This window comes from Cyanistes caeruleus, chromosome 26 (assembly GCF_971803275.1).
Source record: "Cyanistes caeruleus chromosome 26, bCyaCae1.hap1.1, whole genome shotgun sequence".
NCBI lineage: Eukaryota > Metazoa > Chordata > Aves > Passeriformes > Paridae > Cyanistes > Cyanistes caeruleus.
Genome location: NC_141726.1, coordinates 2,308,131 through 2,325,172, shown reverse-complemented (window position 1 = coordinate 2,325,172; position 17,042 = coordinate 2,308,131). Strand labels below are relative to the sequence as shown.

Below are 17,042 nucleotides of genomic sequence, written 5' to 3'. Positions count from 1 at the left end.
GCGGCGCTCGCCCCGTGGGGCTGTCCCGGCGGCGGCGGCCGGTCCCTCCCATGCCCGGGGGTCCTCGCGGGGTCGGGCGGGGCCGCGCTCGGGGCCGCGCGCGCGTTCCCGCCGTCGCCATGGACACGGCGCCTCGTGGCGGGGGCGCGCGCGGGCTGTGAGCGCCGGCCCCAGGCCCCGCCTGTTCCGGCGCGCGCCCCCGCCTGTGGAGCGGCGTTCCCGCGCCCGGCGCTCGCCGCCGCCATCGCCGCCGCCATCGCAGCCATGTCGGCCGCCTTCAGGAAAGCCGCCAAGGCGCGGCAGCGCCCGCACCGCGAGCGGGCCCAGGTCAGTGCGCCGGGCCGGGTCCCCAGCGGAGCTCCCCGCGGAGCCCTCCGCTCTCCCTCCCCGCGCTCTCTCCCCCTCACGCTCCCCGTCTCTCCCGTAGCCCGCCGCCCGGACGAAGCTGGGCTTGCTGGAGAAGAAGAAGGATTACCGGCTCCGAGCCCGGTGAGTGCGGCCGCGGGGGGCGGGCGGCGCTGGCCGGGTCTCCCCGCGTCCCGGGGGTTGCCCCGGGCTGCCTCCCGGCCCTGAGCCGCGCCGCGGCACGCTCGGCGGTGGGCACGGAGAAGCTGCCGGACTGCTCGTGATTGTTGGTTTTATCCTCCCCAGCGACTACCACAAGAAGCAAAATGCTCTCAGGGCGATGCAGAAGAAAGCTCTGGACAAGAACCCCGATGAGTTCTACTTCAAAATGATACGTGCAGAGGTCAAGGTGAGAACCTTTATTGCCTTCAAGCAGGATTACACTTTGTTGCTCTAAGTAACGTTTTTTTCCCCCTATCTTGTCCCGATTTAAATTTATGAATTATTAGATAAATGAGAAAAATTGGTTTGATGCCTGTAGGAGGCTTTGAAGAAAATGAGGGACAAGGGACAAAGTTCTGCTGTCAGCAGGCCCTGCAGTGCTCTCCAGGTGCCATGGGCTGTCTGTAAGTACTGTGTTTGTCTGGTTGTAGGATGGAGTCCATGTAATAAAGCAGCCAAAGGATGAAATTACCCCGGAGCAGGTGAAGCTTATGAGGACACAGGATATTAAATACATAGAAATGAAAAGAGTTGCGGAAGCCAAGGTAATAACTCACATTTTTAGTGTTTTCTAGTTTGCTCAGAATTGGTTTTCTACTGTGTTGTTCTTACTGTTGCTGCTAGCTGTTGTGTTTGTTCAGTGAAGTCTGAACAAACAGTGCTGGAAAGGACAATGGAAGTGCCAGTGGAGTGCTGGATATAGAGCCTAAACGTGTGGTTATTATCATGAATGGCACTGTGCATTGTTACAAAACAGTGATTTTTACATAAATGTCAAGATTTTAAAAATGTATTTCTGCTTAGCATGTTCATAGAGAAATCATGAGATCCCTAAGGTTGGAAGAGCGCTCTCAGATCATGAAGTCCAGCTGTTCCCCCAGCCACCATGTGGTCACCTCTGAGTCCCCAGGTGCCACAGCCACACGCCTTTTGAACGCTTCCAGGGATAGTGATTCCACCATTTCTCTGGGCAGCCTGTTCCAATGCCTGACAGCCCTTTCAGGGAAGATTTTTTTCCTAATACCAAACCTGAACCTCCCCCAGCATAGCTTGAGGCTCTTGCCTCTTGTCCTGTCACAGAATCACAGAATTAACTATGTTGGAAAAGACCTTTGAGATCATCAAGTTCAACCTATGATGTAACACCACCTTGTCAACCAGACCATGGAAATGAGCATCATATCCAGTATTTTTTTAAACACTTCCCTGGGTAGCTCATTACAGTGCCCAGAGATTTTTTTCCTAGTGTCCAGCCTAAACTTCCCCTGGTGCAGCTTAAGGCTGTGGTCCTCTCATTCTGCCAGTGGTTGCCAGGGAGAAGAGACTGACTCCCACCTGGCTACACCCTCCTTTCAGGTAGCTGTAGAGAGTGATCAGATCTCCCCTGAGCCTCCTTTCCTCTAGGCTAAACAGCTCCCTCAGCTGTTCTTCATATTGTGTATGTTCCAGACCCTTCACCAGCCTTGCTGCTCTTCTCTGGACACATCTGAGCATCTCAATGTCCTTCCTAAACTGAGTGGCCCAGATCTGGACACAGCACTTAGGGTGCAGCCTCACCAGTGCTGAGTATGGGAGAGAACACTTGTTACTTGGGAGAAGTGACTGCCTCCTGCCTGCAGTCTCTGTCAGGGAGTTACAGAGGATGGGAGAGTCTCTCAGCTGAGGAGAATAATCTGAAGTGGGTTGTTGAATTATGGTAGGCTGGCAATCCTGACAAAAACATGATGCTCTTCTGAAGATACTGATGTTGATTCGCAAAACAGAATCAAATTCTCACTGGGGATAAAAAAAATCAAAGCAGCTTTAAACTTTCCTTCATGCTTTAGCTGGTGGTTCCAAGGCAATCATTCCCCTTTGGCAAACAGAAGACTCGGTTTTGCAGGTGGATGTGTGCACTTTGCCTGGGTAACAGCATCACTGTGACCCTCTGTCTGGAAAAGTTGTGAAGAAATGTTATCATTATAGACTAGATGTGTTTTCAGAGATGAAAAGGAGGAGTTAAGCTATTTTTAACCCCGAGGAACAGACCGAAATGTGCTCGGGGGAGATTTGATTTTACTCGCTCTGAATTTGGCCAAACTTGAATTTTCCGCAGAAAATCGAGCGCTTGAAGGCAGAGCTCCACCTGCTGGACGCCGCGGGGAGCGGCCAGGGTCGGCATCTCTTCTTCGTGGACACAAAGCGAGAAGGTGAGGCTGGAACCCAGTGACAGAGCTTGTTCTATCACCTGGTAATGTGGGCTGTCATAAAAGAAAGACACTTTTTTTTAGGTGTTCTAGAAATCCCTTTTGGTTACTAGCTGAGACATCACTTCTGCAGGAGCTGTGTTGCTGGGGCTTCTGTTGCTCTTCCAACATGTTTGGAAGGTTTGCTTATCGAAGGAGGAGCTCATGGGAGTTTGTTCCCAATTTTCTTTTTATGTCTAGTTCAGGAGTTTGATATTGCTGCTCACCTGGACACCGTTCCTGAGCTTGTAGATAGAGTGTACAACCGACCAACCATTGCAACGCTGCAGAGAGAGACAGTGAAGGGACCTACTGATCCTGCCCACCTCAAGGTACTGCTGCTGATTGTCCTACAGAGTTCTTCATGTTTTACATCTTCTATATGACAAGCACTAAAAAGGATTAATTGCATCATTGTGGAGGTGAACAAATTGTTTTCTAAAAACTTCTATTGGTGACACAAAGGAGTAGTGGATGTCACTCAGTCACCAAGTGACTGCCTGGAACCTGCAGTCACATCTTCTCCTGGACTAATATGGAGTCATATATCACTGCATCCCATTCCACTGTGGGTGGACCACCATAAGTTGTGATGTACAGGGCAGAAAAGAGTGGTGTGGATCTCATTATGCAATGTCCCTGCAAATCTGAGATATTTCTCTTCTATAAAGGAACATATAACTATGAGACTGTCTTTTCATTAGACTGCTGCAGTTTCAGGTGTAATTCTTTTCAGGATCCACACACTTCCCCAAAACCCCTTGCCACCCCCAAATTAGGTCTATAGGAAGAAACTTATTCTAACACAGATGTCTCTGTTGCAGTGTTCCTGACCTTACAGTGTTTTTCAGTTTGTTCTGAGTCCAAAGTGGCTTGGGATTTGCCTCCTCACTTTCCTTCCTAATGCCATTTAAGCTGTAGTCTCACTTCCTGGCTTTCCTAATTTGAATTGTTTCTCGATTCTTCAGCATGAATTGTTTATGCACCTTTGATTCTGATGTTTTAGTATCACAGAAGTAGCTACACTTGGCTTTACTGCTGTAGATTCTTCTTGGGTAATTCAGATCTGTTGGACAGTCCTCTGAGTATGAGTTGGTTGTGTGTAAGGTAAAAATAGTTGTCTTAAAATTGCCGACTGGTAAATTTTTAACCTGTTTTTTCTGACTCAGATAATAAACACCCTGTGGTCCCTTTCCTCCTGCCAGCTGTCTCAGTTTGACTTGTCAGTAAAGCAGTTGGACAAGTCGTAGGCTGACTAGTTTTCTCCCAAATGTCTGAGTCATATTTTAAGCATGTTGGGATCTGTTCTCCTTAATTTAATTACTTAAATCACACCTGCAGTAATACTGTTCCTGTGCTGGGAAAGCTATCCACTCTCATTATGCAAACTTGACCCAACAAGTTGCATTTTGAGGGGCCTCTGCAGGTTCTGAACACTTCAGGAATTGGTCTCTGCTCTGTCCTTTTTTTTTGTTTGTTTTCCCTCCGCTGGATAAAGTGGATTTTCATTAGGGAGCATTCGACTTTGAAATTCTGAGGATTTAGACCATAGTATCTTATTCATAAGACATGATTCTTCATATCAATCTCTGTCTTAAAACAGCTGTTTTTTTCTCGTTGCCAGAAATTAGCCCAGAAGAGGAAGAACCGGTATGACCTCCTGAGGCAGCGCATCGAGAGAGAGAAGGCCATGTTTGTCATCTCACAGAAAATCCAGACACGGAAAGATCTTCTGGTGAGGGATTTGGTTCTGGTTCTCCAAGTCTGTTCTGCTCAGGTCATTAGGTCTGGCATTGTGTGTGTTGTATATGTTATATTTGTTTCTTTGTTCTGGTTTTATACTGACACCTCCAGATACCTCCTAAAGATAAGCAGTCCTCTTTTAGTATGGAAAAAGGAAGGAGATGAAGCATTCCAGTAAATTATATCTGCTAGTCCAAGTCTCACCTTGTCAGCAAGGACAAAGACTCAGATGGTGCTCACAAGGAGTCCAAAAGAGTGTCACTAGGAGTCAGAAGCAGGGAACCATTTCTGTAAGTTAGGAGAAGGTCTTAAAACTCCAGATGACCACAGAAATTACTTATCTCAATGGGATTCCCATCCTCTGATGCTTGTGAGCAAAGCAGATTGTGCCTGAGAGCCTGAAGGGGAAAAGAGCAGATAAAATTATAATCCCCACCTAAACAGTGCAGTGACCACTTTTCTTTTATGGTCAGATCCAGATAGACACTCTCCGATTTGTGTGGGTTTTTCTCCTTGCATGGCAGCAAATATTTGTACTTGTTCTTTTTTCCAGGACAAAACTCATAAAGTAAAGGTGAAGAAAGAAACAACGACTGGTCCAGCTATTTACAAATTCAAGTTTCAGCGGAAACGTTAGCCATTTCATCGAATAATTGTTACAGTCTTTGCTCAGAAAGGAGGAGCCATATCCCTTGGAGAAGGGCTGGTGCCAGCCTGCTTTTGACTGCAGCTCATCACTTTGTTAAAAACAAATCACTGTGGGCCTGTGGTAGCCATCAGCGTGTTTCCTCTAATTAATTGATTAATAAATCAGAATTTGTTCTCTTGATATTTACAGTGGGAAGCCATGAGATTTGCGTAAGTGTCCTGCTAAGATGCACCATAAACAATCAGTGAACAGTCAAGGTCATGGTGGAATGTTAGGGAGGTGGGTTAAGCACAGCCCAGGGATAGGGAAGATACCTGGGGACTGTCAGCTCTGGGGCTGAGCAGGACCTGTCCAAACCCATGAGAGTGCACCTTCAGCTGTCTTTTCAAGCAGGTTAAAGGTGAATTACTCTCTAGTCATTTCCCCAACATCCCTCAATCCCTCTGATATTTGCACTATTCCACTGTGTGTTTTTCCTTCAGTTCAAACTGAGGCAGAGCCAAAATTCTGTGTAAGGACAGTTCAGCAGCCATGTGTGGGATGAGAGTTTGTCTTCTGAGTTTTCCTTGGGCCGGTTGCGTTGCCAGGGATGGGGGATGTGCAGACACATCCTGAGTGTCCTGGAGCAGCCCAGGCACGTTCAGAGGAGCCTCCGTGTGAACATTCCTTTTCTTATCTCTCTCCATCGTCCTGCTGCTGCCAGCAATAAGCACATGGTCTGCAAGGGGGGAAGAAAAAAGAGATGCTCTTCTCAGGCCTTACCTACCTTGGAGCTCTTCCAGCAGCTCGGTGATGAAATGTGATGTTTTAACGTGCTTAAGTGCAGTTTCAGACCTTGTTCCTGCCATCACAGAGAGAACTGGGGAGAATTTTTCAGGGGAGCATCCACGGAGTCTGCAGAACCTGGAGTCTGCAGGTTCTGTAATGGCTGTAAACCACCACAGGAGCAGGAGGGGCAAACAAAGCCCTGTGTGTGAGACCGGTTTGGTTCGCTCGAGCAAAAGGAAAACAAAGCCCCGCATGTGAGAATGGTCTGGTTCAGCTCAGCTTGGTCCAGTTTGGCTTGGTCTGGTTCAGCTTGGTTAAGTCTGGTTGGGCTCGGTCCGGTCCAGCTCAGTCTGGGCCAGCTCGGCTCAGTGTGGTCCAGTTTGGCTCAGTCTGGTCTGGCTCAGCTCAGTGTGGCTCAGCTTGGCTCAGCGTGCTCCAGTCTGGCTTGGCTTGGTCTGGTTTGGCTCGGCTCAGTTTGGTTCAGCTTAGTCTGGTCCGGTTCGGCTCAGTCTGGCTCAACTTGGCTCGGCTCAGTCCAGTCTGGCTTGGTTCAGTCTGGTTCGGCTCGGTCCCGGTCCAGTTCGGCTCGGCTCGGTCCGGCTCGGCTCAGTCCTGTCTGGCTCGGTTCGGCTCGGTCCAGTCCGGCTCAGCTCAGTCCTGTCTGGCTCGGTTCGGTCCAATCCGGCTCGGCTCAGTCCGGTCCAGCTCGGTTCGGTCCAGTCCGGTTCGGCTCGGTCCGGTCTGCCTCGGTTTGGCTCGGTCCGGTCCGGCTCGGTCCAGTCCGGTTCGGCTCAGTCCGGTCCAGCTCGGCTCAGTCCTGTCCGGCTCGGTTCGGCTCGGTCCAGTCTGGTTCGGCTCGGTCCGGTCCGGCTCAGTCCGGTCCGGCTCGGTTCGGCTCGGTCCGGTCCGGCTCGGTCCAGTCCGGTTCGGCTCAGTCCGGTCCAGCTCGGCTCATTCCTGTCCGGCTTGGTTCGGCTCGGTCCAGTCCGGTCCGGCACGGTCCGGTCCGGCTCGGTCCAGTCCGGTCCGGCTCGGTCCGGTCCGGCTCGGTTCGGTCCGGCTCGGTCCAGTCCGGTCCGGCTCGGTTCGGTCCGGCTCGGTTCGGTCCGGCTCGGCTCGGTTCGGTCCGGCTCGGTCCAGTCCGGTTCGGCACGGTCCGGTCCGGCTCGGTCCAGTCCGGTCCGGCTCGGTCCGGCTCGGCTCAGTCCGGTCCGGCTGGGCTCGGTTCGGCTCGGCTCAGTCCGTTCCGGTTCGGCTCGTCCGGTCCGGCTCGGTCCAGTCCGGTCCGGCTCGGTCCGGTCCGGCTCGGTCCGGCTCCCTGGAGCCGAAGCCCGTCCCCTCGGCAGCCGCAGTCCCGGCCGCGGCCCGCAGGGGGCAGCAGCGCCGCGCGGCGGGGCCGGAGCGGGGCCGGGTCCCCGCCGGGCCGGTCCCGTGGTGTCACCGCGCACCGCGGGGTCCCCGCGCTCTGCGAAGGGAAATCTCTTCTAGACTGAGCTTGAAACAGATGAATATTTAATCCATGCCCTTGATTAATTTTACCGGCATCGAGAGCGTTGCTGTAAAGGAGGGGAAAGAAAAGCAGCGGTTCTGCTGGGAGACGCTCAAGGAATCCTGCTGCAGGAATTGAAAAGTGGCAACCTGGGCAGGCCTTGTCCACCTCCATCCTACTGCAGAGCCAGTGCTGGAATGGGCACAAGTGCTCTGTTCCCTTGGAGCGAGGTGTTATGGGAGGCAGCTGCGAGGTTCTCTTTGAGCAGCCACTGCTCGAGGGCCACACTCCTTGTCCTGGGGGTGGTGGTGGCCACTGGCACCTGGGAGCTGAGGTACCAGCCAGGACACACATTCTCCTGATCACAAGGTGGGCTTTGTGTAGCAGAAGTTGTGTCGGTTGTGATTTACTTTTCCCTGGGAAAGCATGCAGGTTTTAAGAGAGGGAAGCCAGAGCACTGTATCGTCTGTGGTGTCACATTGAGCAGGCTTCTCTGACCCTGGCCTCCAAAGCCTGGGTACAAATCCCCTAGCCTGTGGAGTGGTTTATCGTCTTGTGGCTGTAACACACTAAAAGGAGGTGCAAGCTCTTGTGCACAAACATTTTTGACCTATTCCTGCCTGCAGTGGTGAAGTATTTGGCGGGTGCTGATCTCTGAACTTCTACATTAGCAGACAGTGCTGACTCACACCTGCTGCCCTGCAGAGTTCCCAAGGGCTTCCAGGAAAAAAAATCCACACCTTCTCAAAGACCTTATTCTTTGACTCTCAAAGCCTTTAGCTTGGTATCCCAATACTAAAGCACTGAAATATTTCTGCAAGGATCTGGAAAGAGCCAATACCTTATAACTGGGTAAAAGAACCATCCCACTGGGCCACAGCACAGGATTTAAAGTGAAACATGGGTGGGATCTGCCATCCTGTAGCTGGGCCCTCATGGGGAAGGACAGCGAGAAATTGCCCACAGCTGTTTTTTGTTTGTGATAATTATAGCATCAAAAGCTGAACCAACAGGTTCTTTAGCAAGGAGATTCCCTGCAGCTTGAAAGATACAGATATCAAAATTCCCCACAGATTCACAGCTCAGGTTTTAGGTGACTCAATAATATTGTGCCATATAATAATTTTGTGTAATTCCTTGTTCAAGTCCTGAAGAACTGAGAATTGATAATGACTATATACGTTAATAGCAGACTACACTTGCAGGATTATCTCTAGGCAGCTGCAACAATATATTTTACTAGCAGGAGAACCATCACCAGCCCTTAGGCTTCTCAGCTGCTTTCCTGTAGGCCCCATTTTCCAAGCCTGATCCAGACTGCAGAGCACAGTGGGGTCCCTGGGGCATGGCAACAGAAGCTGCCTTGCCTGGGGAGGCTCTGGATCTTGTCAGGACAGCCACTGTAGGGTCTCCATCAGTGGCCATGAGCTGTGGCAGCCAGAGGGACCCCCAGAGCCTCTAGAGGCCCCCAGGCTGTGTTCTTTCAACAAAGGAGAGCAGGAAGGCTTGATCCCACCCATCCCAGTGCTCACAGTGCTGCCCTGTGCGTTACAATCTGCTTACCCCGCTCCCTCTGCGTTGTCCCACTGCTCACCCTGTGCTGCCATTCCAGGGTCACCAGTGGCTCTGTGGACTGGGCACAGGGTGCAGGTGTCTGCAGCTGCAGGACTGGCTGTCCCAGCCCTGCTGTTCCCCAGGACCCTACAGCCAGGTTCAGCTGAGGTATCTTGCCCAAGGGCACCAAGGAGAAAAGGGTGGTGAAGTTCCTCCACTCAAGCCTGAGCAGCTTCACAGCAGGGAGTTGAAAGAGCAGAATGTAAATCAGGAATGACTAATTGCTGCTCAGCATGGCTGCCCTAAACCTCTCTGTTCCACAACTCCTTGGCCACCTGGACCTTTCCCCACCTGATTAGGAGCAACACGGGGCTGCTGATGTTTGGGGAGAGCCTGGGCGCAGGTTACTGTCCCCATTCATGCTGCCACACTTGGACACAGCCACCCATTTCCCTCCAAAAAAAACGTTCCCCTCCAAATTCCATTTCAGGTTTCAAATAAAGAAATACCTGCTGCTGCTTGTGCTGCGAGATGCGAGGCATCGAGAGCGGAGCCAGGGCTGGGCAAGGTGAAAGCAGCAAATATTTGCTTTGTGGCCTCACAGTTCTGTACCTGAAGCCGTTAGTGCCTTGAGAGAAGCCAGGTGAGCAGCACTGCTTCAAGCAGGCAGGAGCCCATTATTTAGTGAGAATCTATTCCCAGGATGTCCCTGGCTTGGCAGACCTAAAGACTGCAATAGTGAATTAGTGCATACAGATCATCATTTACTGAAACGCAAGCCCCGATGCACCTTTCTAGGGAAGCACTAATTTATTATGCATTGTTATTAGCTGCAGCAGGGCCTTCATTAGAGCTAGAGTTAAGGTCTGTTTTGGCTGCCTCATCAGCATCAGTGAACTGCGTCCCTGCGAGGTTTGATACAATTTAATTAACCTAATTAAAAGCTCTGATTGCAGAGATGATTGGGGTAGAGCCAGCAGCAACTGCATATTTATAACGAGCTAGAAGGTGTGGGACTGGAGCCAAATGATATGCATCTCTAATGAGCTGGTGCTATTGAAGTGTGGATTTGGAACACTAACATTTATTTTTGGCAACAATGGCCAGTTTATCTTCATGATAGAAACGATCCCGGCTTGATTGGGTGTAGCAGGGAGCTCAGCACTCTGCTCCCTGGCCTTGTGCAGACCACTGGCAGGCACTCACCAGCACCCACAGCCTATTTGCTCCCCACTGCTCTGCCCCCCACACTGCCAACACCTTCCCCTGCAGGCACGGTGCACACACAGCCCTGCGGGGCACACGGTGTGGACAGCGTGCCCCAGAGAAACCCTGGAAGATGCCAGCAAGTTTCCCTTCCCCAGCCACCACTTCCTCCAACCCTCCCACAGCACCCTCACTCTCCCCCAGACCTCCTGCCCCACAGCCAGGCTGGGCTCCTGGTGCAGGTAACCCACCTCTGTTACTGCTCCAGGTAGCAAAAACTTCATGTTCTGGTCTGCTGGGCACCAGGCACAGTGCCCAGCGAACACAAAGCAGCCTGGAGCAGAGATCAGCCCCAGCGCTGGGGCTTCAGGGCTGCTGCTGCCTGGGCTGCACCAGCACCTGCTCCTGGCTGGCCCACTGCAGCCAGAACCTCCTGTTTAGAGACAGAGAGGCTGCCAGCCCCTCAGTCCCCAGCAGCTGTGTCAGAACATGGGGGCTCCTGGCAGCCCAGAGCAGGGAACCCCCATTTCTGTCATCTCAGTAGTGCCCTTCTCTCTCCACGTTTAAAGGCTACATGGTGCTAAGAGGGGTCAGGGGTCCAGTGCACCCAGCAGCAGCAGTGGGACATCCCAGGCATTCTCAGCAGCCAAGGAACAGTAGCAAGTCTGCCGAGCCACTTGGAAAATTTGATCCATGCTAATTATGCTGAAAAAAGCTCTTCTGATAATGAGTATGAAATGGAAGCGTAGCTAATACTCATCTCTGAGTGCCATTAATCTTTAAAACTGGAACAATAAGTGAAAACACTGCAGGGCATATGAAGCAAGGTGTGATTCACATCTGCTCCTCCATGGCTGCCTGATTTATTGGCACAAGGCAACTTTCCTGCACTGTTTCAACAGAACTGCATTACATAACACCATGGACTGCTTCACTTTGCTTGCCTTTCCAATCAAAGTATCTCCTCAGAGTTTTTAGAGATCTTCTGTCCTTTTCTGGAACATCTCAGGAGCACAGGAGATGACTCTCTCCCAGGTCTTGGCTTCTCCAGAGATGCTTCTGTCCTCCTGGCCATGACAGCTGCAGTGCCAGCAGGGACATGGTTCTCCAGCCCAGGTATGCTGGGTAAACTGATGGGGCAGGGCAGGGGACACTCCCAGGTCTCTGGCTGCTCTGTGCAGCAAGGGATGGAGGCTCCCTTTCCATTCCTGCTGTGACAGCTGCTGCAGCCCTCAGAAGCACCTGGGGTACCTGTCCTCTCCCTGCACTGCACAGACACTGTCACTAAGCCAAAGCTCTCCAGGACCTCTGCCACTCACATTAATGCATCTATCTCACTTTTGATGTCTTTTATTTTCAAATAGCTCTCTCTGGGACTTACTATCTTTTATTTAAATTGTGGATTTGCCGAAGTGACCTTTTAGCTGACTCTGAGGAGGGATGGGTAGCTGCTTCCCACTGCAGTCCCAGAAAGACTGCCGACCCTGTGGCTTTGAACAAGTTCAAAGCATCGCCTGCCTTTTGGCCATAACCCTCAATAGTGCCTTTGCATAGATTTTTCTCCCACACTCCTGAAAAGACATCATCAGAGACATTTCCCCTTATGGGCTCTTTAATATTTACAATGACTTTGTGAATAGATAATATATTCCACCTTTTTTTTTTTTTTTTTGGCCTTTTAAAAGCACATGCTCCTTGTGCAGCTGAAGGAAGCAGTGGATGCTGTGGCTGCCTTTGAGGCTGGGAGGACAAACAGATCTGGGGGAGATGAGGATTGCTCTGAGCCATGCTCGCTGCCTGCCCACAGCTCCTGGCAGTGTCCCGGGGCAGCCACAGACCTGGGGTGGCCCTGCCGAGGCTGCCAAAATCCTTAGAACCTTCCTCCCACTTCTGACTAAGCCCAAAGCTGATCATCTTGGTAGCTGGAAGAAAATCCAAATGCAAAACAAAATGCTTCTAAAAACTGTCCCACAGATTGCCAGGCATCTTATAAAGCCTGGCCATGGGCTTAAGCTTATCAAAATCATATGGATGTTTTTTGTCAAAATCCTTCTAAACCAGGAAGGCAGCAAGCAGCTTACAACCCAGAAGTGTCATGGATGTACTCGGGAATGCTTGTCCATAATTTTGTTTATTCCAGTCTCAAGTCCAGGAGGGACTGTCAGATCCTGTGTTCTGATGGTCTCTGTGCTGCCATCCACTGCACTTCACTCAGAGAGCCAAGACCAAGTCCAGCAGCTCCAGCTGGGTCTTGGTTTGTCAGTGCTGAGGAGGCTGAGCCACAGACTGAGGAAGGAGGGCTCCTGATGGCAGAGAAGTGCTGAGGGGAAAGATGCCTTGGTGCTCCCAAGAGCTGGACTGTGATCTCTGGGGCAGGGGAAGGCAAGAACTCTATGATCCTTGGCATTTTCACTTGGACATAAACTTCTTCCTTGCCTCAGACCCGGTGAACGTATAAACTCCAGACACACGTGAGGAGAGCAGAGCCAGAAATGTCAGTGGAGGCTTCATGCAGTACTGCACGTTGGGTGAGAGCACCTGGAGCAAGGTGCAACCTCCTGCTGCAACAAAACACACCAGGCCAAGTGTTCTTTAGGGCAACAATCCTTCTTGGCCTGCAGAGGTGGCAGGACTGGTGTTGAGGCTGAGGCTCAGGGGCTCTCCTCAGGGTGCTGCCAGGCTGGGGGGCTGGCCTGAGGTAGCCCCTGAGGTGGGCTAGCCATGGTAAGGCTGGTGAGGCACACAACTGTGCAGAGGGACACATTTTTTTCAGTCCATGTTGCCCTAACAAACAAATGTCCTGGGATACAGACAATAATGTTTTTATGAGACTCTAAATTCTAAACTGAAATGCTCTTTGTAGTGGACTAATAGCCAACACGTGTCCCTTCATCTCATGCTGAACTTTTGTGGTCCTACATGGGTAAAAAAGGCCCTGGTGAACATTTACACTGAGCACTTTGTTCTCAAAGATTTGTAGAGCAAAGAGAGTAATGTATTGAGACTCTCAACCCGTGCCAGTTTGGCTTCATTTGTCCTTCTGAACTTGCCCTGAGAGATAATGTTTCCTTCTAATCTGCTGCCGTCCACCTACAGCAGGGACCAAGTGAATAATTCTCCCAAACAAGCCTTTATTCTTAAAACTCTGCCTGGCCCTAACCCTTTCTCCCCCTTACAGAGTAATTGTTGTGTTCATTACATGCTAATAGCCTGTGCTGTGTTCCAGCCCACACTGGCTGTGGCCACACAAATGGGGCTCAGGCGCTGCTGCTTTCGGATAATGCTGCTCTTTTGGCATTATTTGAAAGAATGTGCCAGGCCTCTGAGCTCCAGGCATGCTCGCTCCCAGCCTGCCTGCCCCAGAGCACAAGGCAGGTGCAGAGGCTTCACAGAAATCAGCACATCCTCCAAGGAGTGAGGCTTTTCTCTCCACACGTGATAATAAATGACTTCTACCCTCCCATAGGAGGAAGGCATGAGGAAGAGGAAACAAGACATCTAAGTCTCTGCTTAACGAGACAAATATTTTCTATTCTTTTCTGTTCAGGTGCTTATGTCACCCTTTCACAATGATATTTTAATAAGCCTTTGTAAGCTCTACAAATTGCCCTTTATATCTGCAGGAGAAGGGAAGCTCCAGGGGATGAGCAATGTATACACTGAACACACAAGAAATGCCTTATCCAGCCTGCTCCTGGAAATCACTCTCTAGAGACATCTGGAACGGGTGCCCCTCTGAAAACACCCAAGGGAGAGAGGTATTAGTAATTTTAGTGGTGGCTTCATGGTGCCTTTCAAACGGGACAAAGCTAAGCCGAGGTCAGACCCCATGGTCAGGGACTGACAGGCAGCTTTGTTCCTTTGTTCCTAACCCCGCTCCTGAGCTTAAGAAACGGCCAAGGGTCACTCTCTGATACCTCCCAGAAGGCTGCAGAGACAAAAGCCTTCAGCCTGTACTGGTTTAAACCTTGGAGTTGGCTGACAAGCTGTTCCTGTGCGAAGGGGAGGCTGCAGCCTCTGTTACTCGGTGCCAAGGGCTGGGGGTGTTTGGAGTGACACCTGTCTGGCGTGTGGGTATCTGCTATATTTTATATGTGTTCCCTGCCTCTCTATAGCCACATTCTGCCCCTCTGTAGCCAGGGAGGCAGGGAAGATATTATAGCATGGGCCAGAGGAACTAAAACGAGGCTCTCTCCCTTGCTGAGATGGTATTCCAGCTTTATTCCAGGGATTGCATGGGGAAAGAGAGAGAAAATTGGTAACATGCTCCTTTTTGAAGTCAGGGGAAGGGGAAGGGTTACATTCTTACAACCAATAAGGAAAACTGGGGAGGAAGAGATAAGGGGGGAAGCTAACATTCTATATTTCAGGGGTACATCTTGGGTTATAGCACTTTTCTAAATGCATTACAACAGGTGTCACACGGCACATGGCACGCTCAGGTGTGGGACAGGGAGCACACCCGCAGGTGCAGGTGAGCTCATGCGTGTGCATGTGAGCCTTTAGGAGCACGCATGCAGGTATGTGTGCTAAATGCAATCTGTGTGGGCTGCTCCCAAACTAGTCCATGCATGGCAGGGGGGGTTTCTCTCCAGGAAATATAAGAAAAAAACCCTTTCACGTGCAGGTTCACACACGAGCGTGTATATGCAAAACCAGGCAAGTATCTGCTGTACACGCTCACCCCCAGTATGGGGACAAACCCCGTACAGCTCAAAGCAGTAGAAAAACCAAAAAGGCACCAAGAGAGGCTTGGCTTCTCCAGCCATGCACTGCAGCCCCTGCACAGCCCTCCCTGCCCCAAACCCTTCTCCCCAACCTCATGGCTTAGCCCCTGCCCTCTTCCCAGAGCTCAGCACAGCCAGAGCACAGATTCCCCCACGGGATAGTGTGTTCTGAGAGAGCTCAGAAAACCTAAGCAGGAACGGCAGTATCCTTTGTGTATCATGAGCCTGGGCTCCTGCCAAATTCCTCTGCACCCACTGCCTCCATTAAATGCGTCAATCATTTCTTGGCAATCCAAGCCCCAGAGAAGAGTTGAGAGGCAACTTCAGGCAGTTCAGTCACTTTCATTAAAAGGTAAAAATACATGCTGAGCAGGAGCTGGGAGCAGGACTGTGCTCTGTCTGCACAGAGAGCAGGGCTGCCAGACCCTCCCTGCTGGAGAAGAGTAAGAGGCAGCAAACAACAGAGCTTCCCATGGTCACAGGCTCTGCCAGCCTGTGAAATCCCCACAATGGCCACTCTTCAAGGACAGTAGCAGATCCTTGCATGTGGATCGCGGTCTTGGTCTGCCTGGGAAAGCAGAGAGAGAGTGTCAAGGTGCAGGGGATGTGGGAGGGAACACCCCTGCATGGCTCCCCTGGTGCAGCTGGGGCTGGGGCGATGACCTGGCACCACACCCCTGGGACAGCACAGCCACCAGCTCCTGCCAGCCAGCACAGGGCTGGAGTGCAACTGGGACCCAGCTCTGGGGTGAACCCTGGGGAGAAACTGGGGGCTCCATTCCCCAGCCCCAGGCAGCTGCAGTGGCCAGGATGCTGGGTGGGAAGGTGCCCGTGCTGCAGGCTGGCACCAGGGAGCAGCAGGGCTCTTGGGAATAGAACAGGAAAGTCCAGGTGACTCAAACATTCCTGGCACGGAGCACGGACCAGCTGAGCACAGCGGGAGAGAGGAGGACAAACAGGCAGGGAAGAGTCTAGGCAGAGAACTGTGGAGCTCAAGAGTGGGGATGAGGGGCCTGGGGACACCATCAGAAGTGGTCACCAGGAGGGGCCAGGCCACCGGGTGGTGGTGGTGGGTCTGGGGACAATGAGAAGAGGAGCCACACTGTGCATGGACACCGGTGTCCCCAGAGGCTCCCCTGCCAGGAGCTGCTCTGCTCAGGCCACTCTGCCTGCTTGGCCACATGCACAGGGCTCCTGAGAGTCGCTGCATGCCTGTGCCACTCCCATTCAGGCAGCTCTGTCTCCCTGCCTGCTGCTCTGTTCCTTCTCTTCGCCTCTGCCTCTTCATGCAGTTGCTTTGATCTGCACTCCAGAGGCTCAGTGTTAAAAATTAATGTTTCATGGATGTTGCTGCCCATGGCTTGAAAAATGGCTTTCTTTTTCCCTCAGGTGGTGGCTCACACCAGCTCCTGAAGGACTGTTCTGCTCCAAGTTAAAAAGACAGGCCAAAACCTCTTGTGTTCCTCATGCTTTGGTTTAGGGCAGGATGGGACCTGCTCCTGCCCTGCAGAGCTGTGCTGGAGGGGGAAGCTGGGACCGCATCCTGGTGCCCAGGCCATCCCAGCAGGCTCTGCCAGTCCCCAGAGCAGCCCTGCCCTCCTGTCTGTGCCCCACCAGCCCTGCCTGCTCCACCAGGGCTCACCTCTGCTGCCTCCTCTGCTCTGGGGAAAAGGGGCCGTGGGCTGGGGGCTCATTCCCCTGAGATGAGCAGAAGGACCAGAGCCAGGTGCAGTGTGCTGTGCCCTCCATGCTCTCTCAAAGTGGCTTTCTCCCTTTCTAGAAGTTTCTCTACACCCAGGTTCCAGCACTGGAGGGGAGCACTGGTTCTCCGAGCTGCTGGCAGAGAGCAGCAGCGATTCGCCCAGCACCACCAACACCCTTATCTCCCCTCCAAGCCTTGTCCAGGCTTTGCTTGTGGTGCCAGGGGCTGGCAGGGCTGCTGTCCTGTCTCCCTGGCCTCTCCCAGTTGGGGAGGCTGCTCGGTGCTGCCTTGGCCAGGCGCTGAGCCGCGGGCAGGGTGGCAGCCTGGGAACGGTCCCTCTTGTGTCCTGCTGGCTGCTTGGGAGGGAAGGGATGCAGCGCCCGGGGCAGCAGGGTGGGTGCAGCAGGAAGTC

At 52.1% G+C, this 17,042-nt stretch overlaps 1 protein-coding gene across 1 annotated transcript; it reads left to right on the top strand.

Annotated features, from left to right (window-relative positions):
- The first annotated feature begins 96 nt into the window (after positions 1-96).
- On the top strand, positions 97-5,364 carry UTP11 (UTP11 small subunit processome component). Its single transcript, XM_086863488.1, has 8 exons — positions 97-327; positions 428-489; positions 652-754; positions 999-1,112; positions 2,663-2,756; positions 2,994-3,124; positions 4,417-4,527; positions 5,089-5,364. The coding sequence occupies exons 1-8, from the start codon at positions 265-267 to the stop codon at positions 5,170-5,172; spliced, it is 762 nt and encodes a 253-aa protein (XP_086719614.1). The 5' UTR covers positions 97-264; the 3' UTR covers positions 5,173-5,364.
- The last annotated feature ends 11,678 nt before the right edge of the window (positions 5,365-17,042 follow it).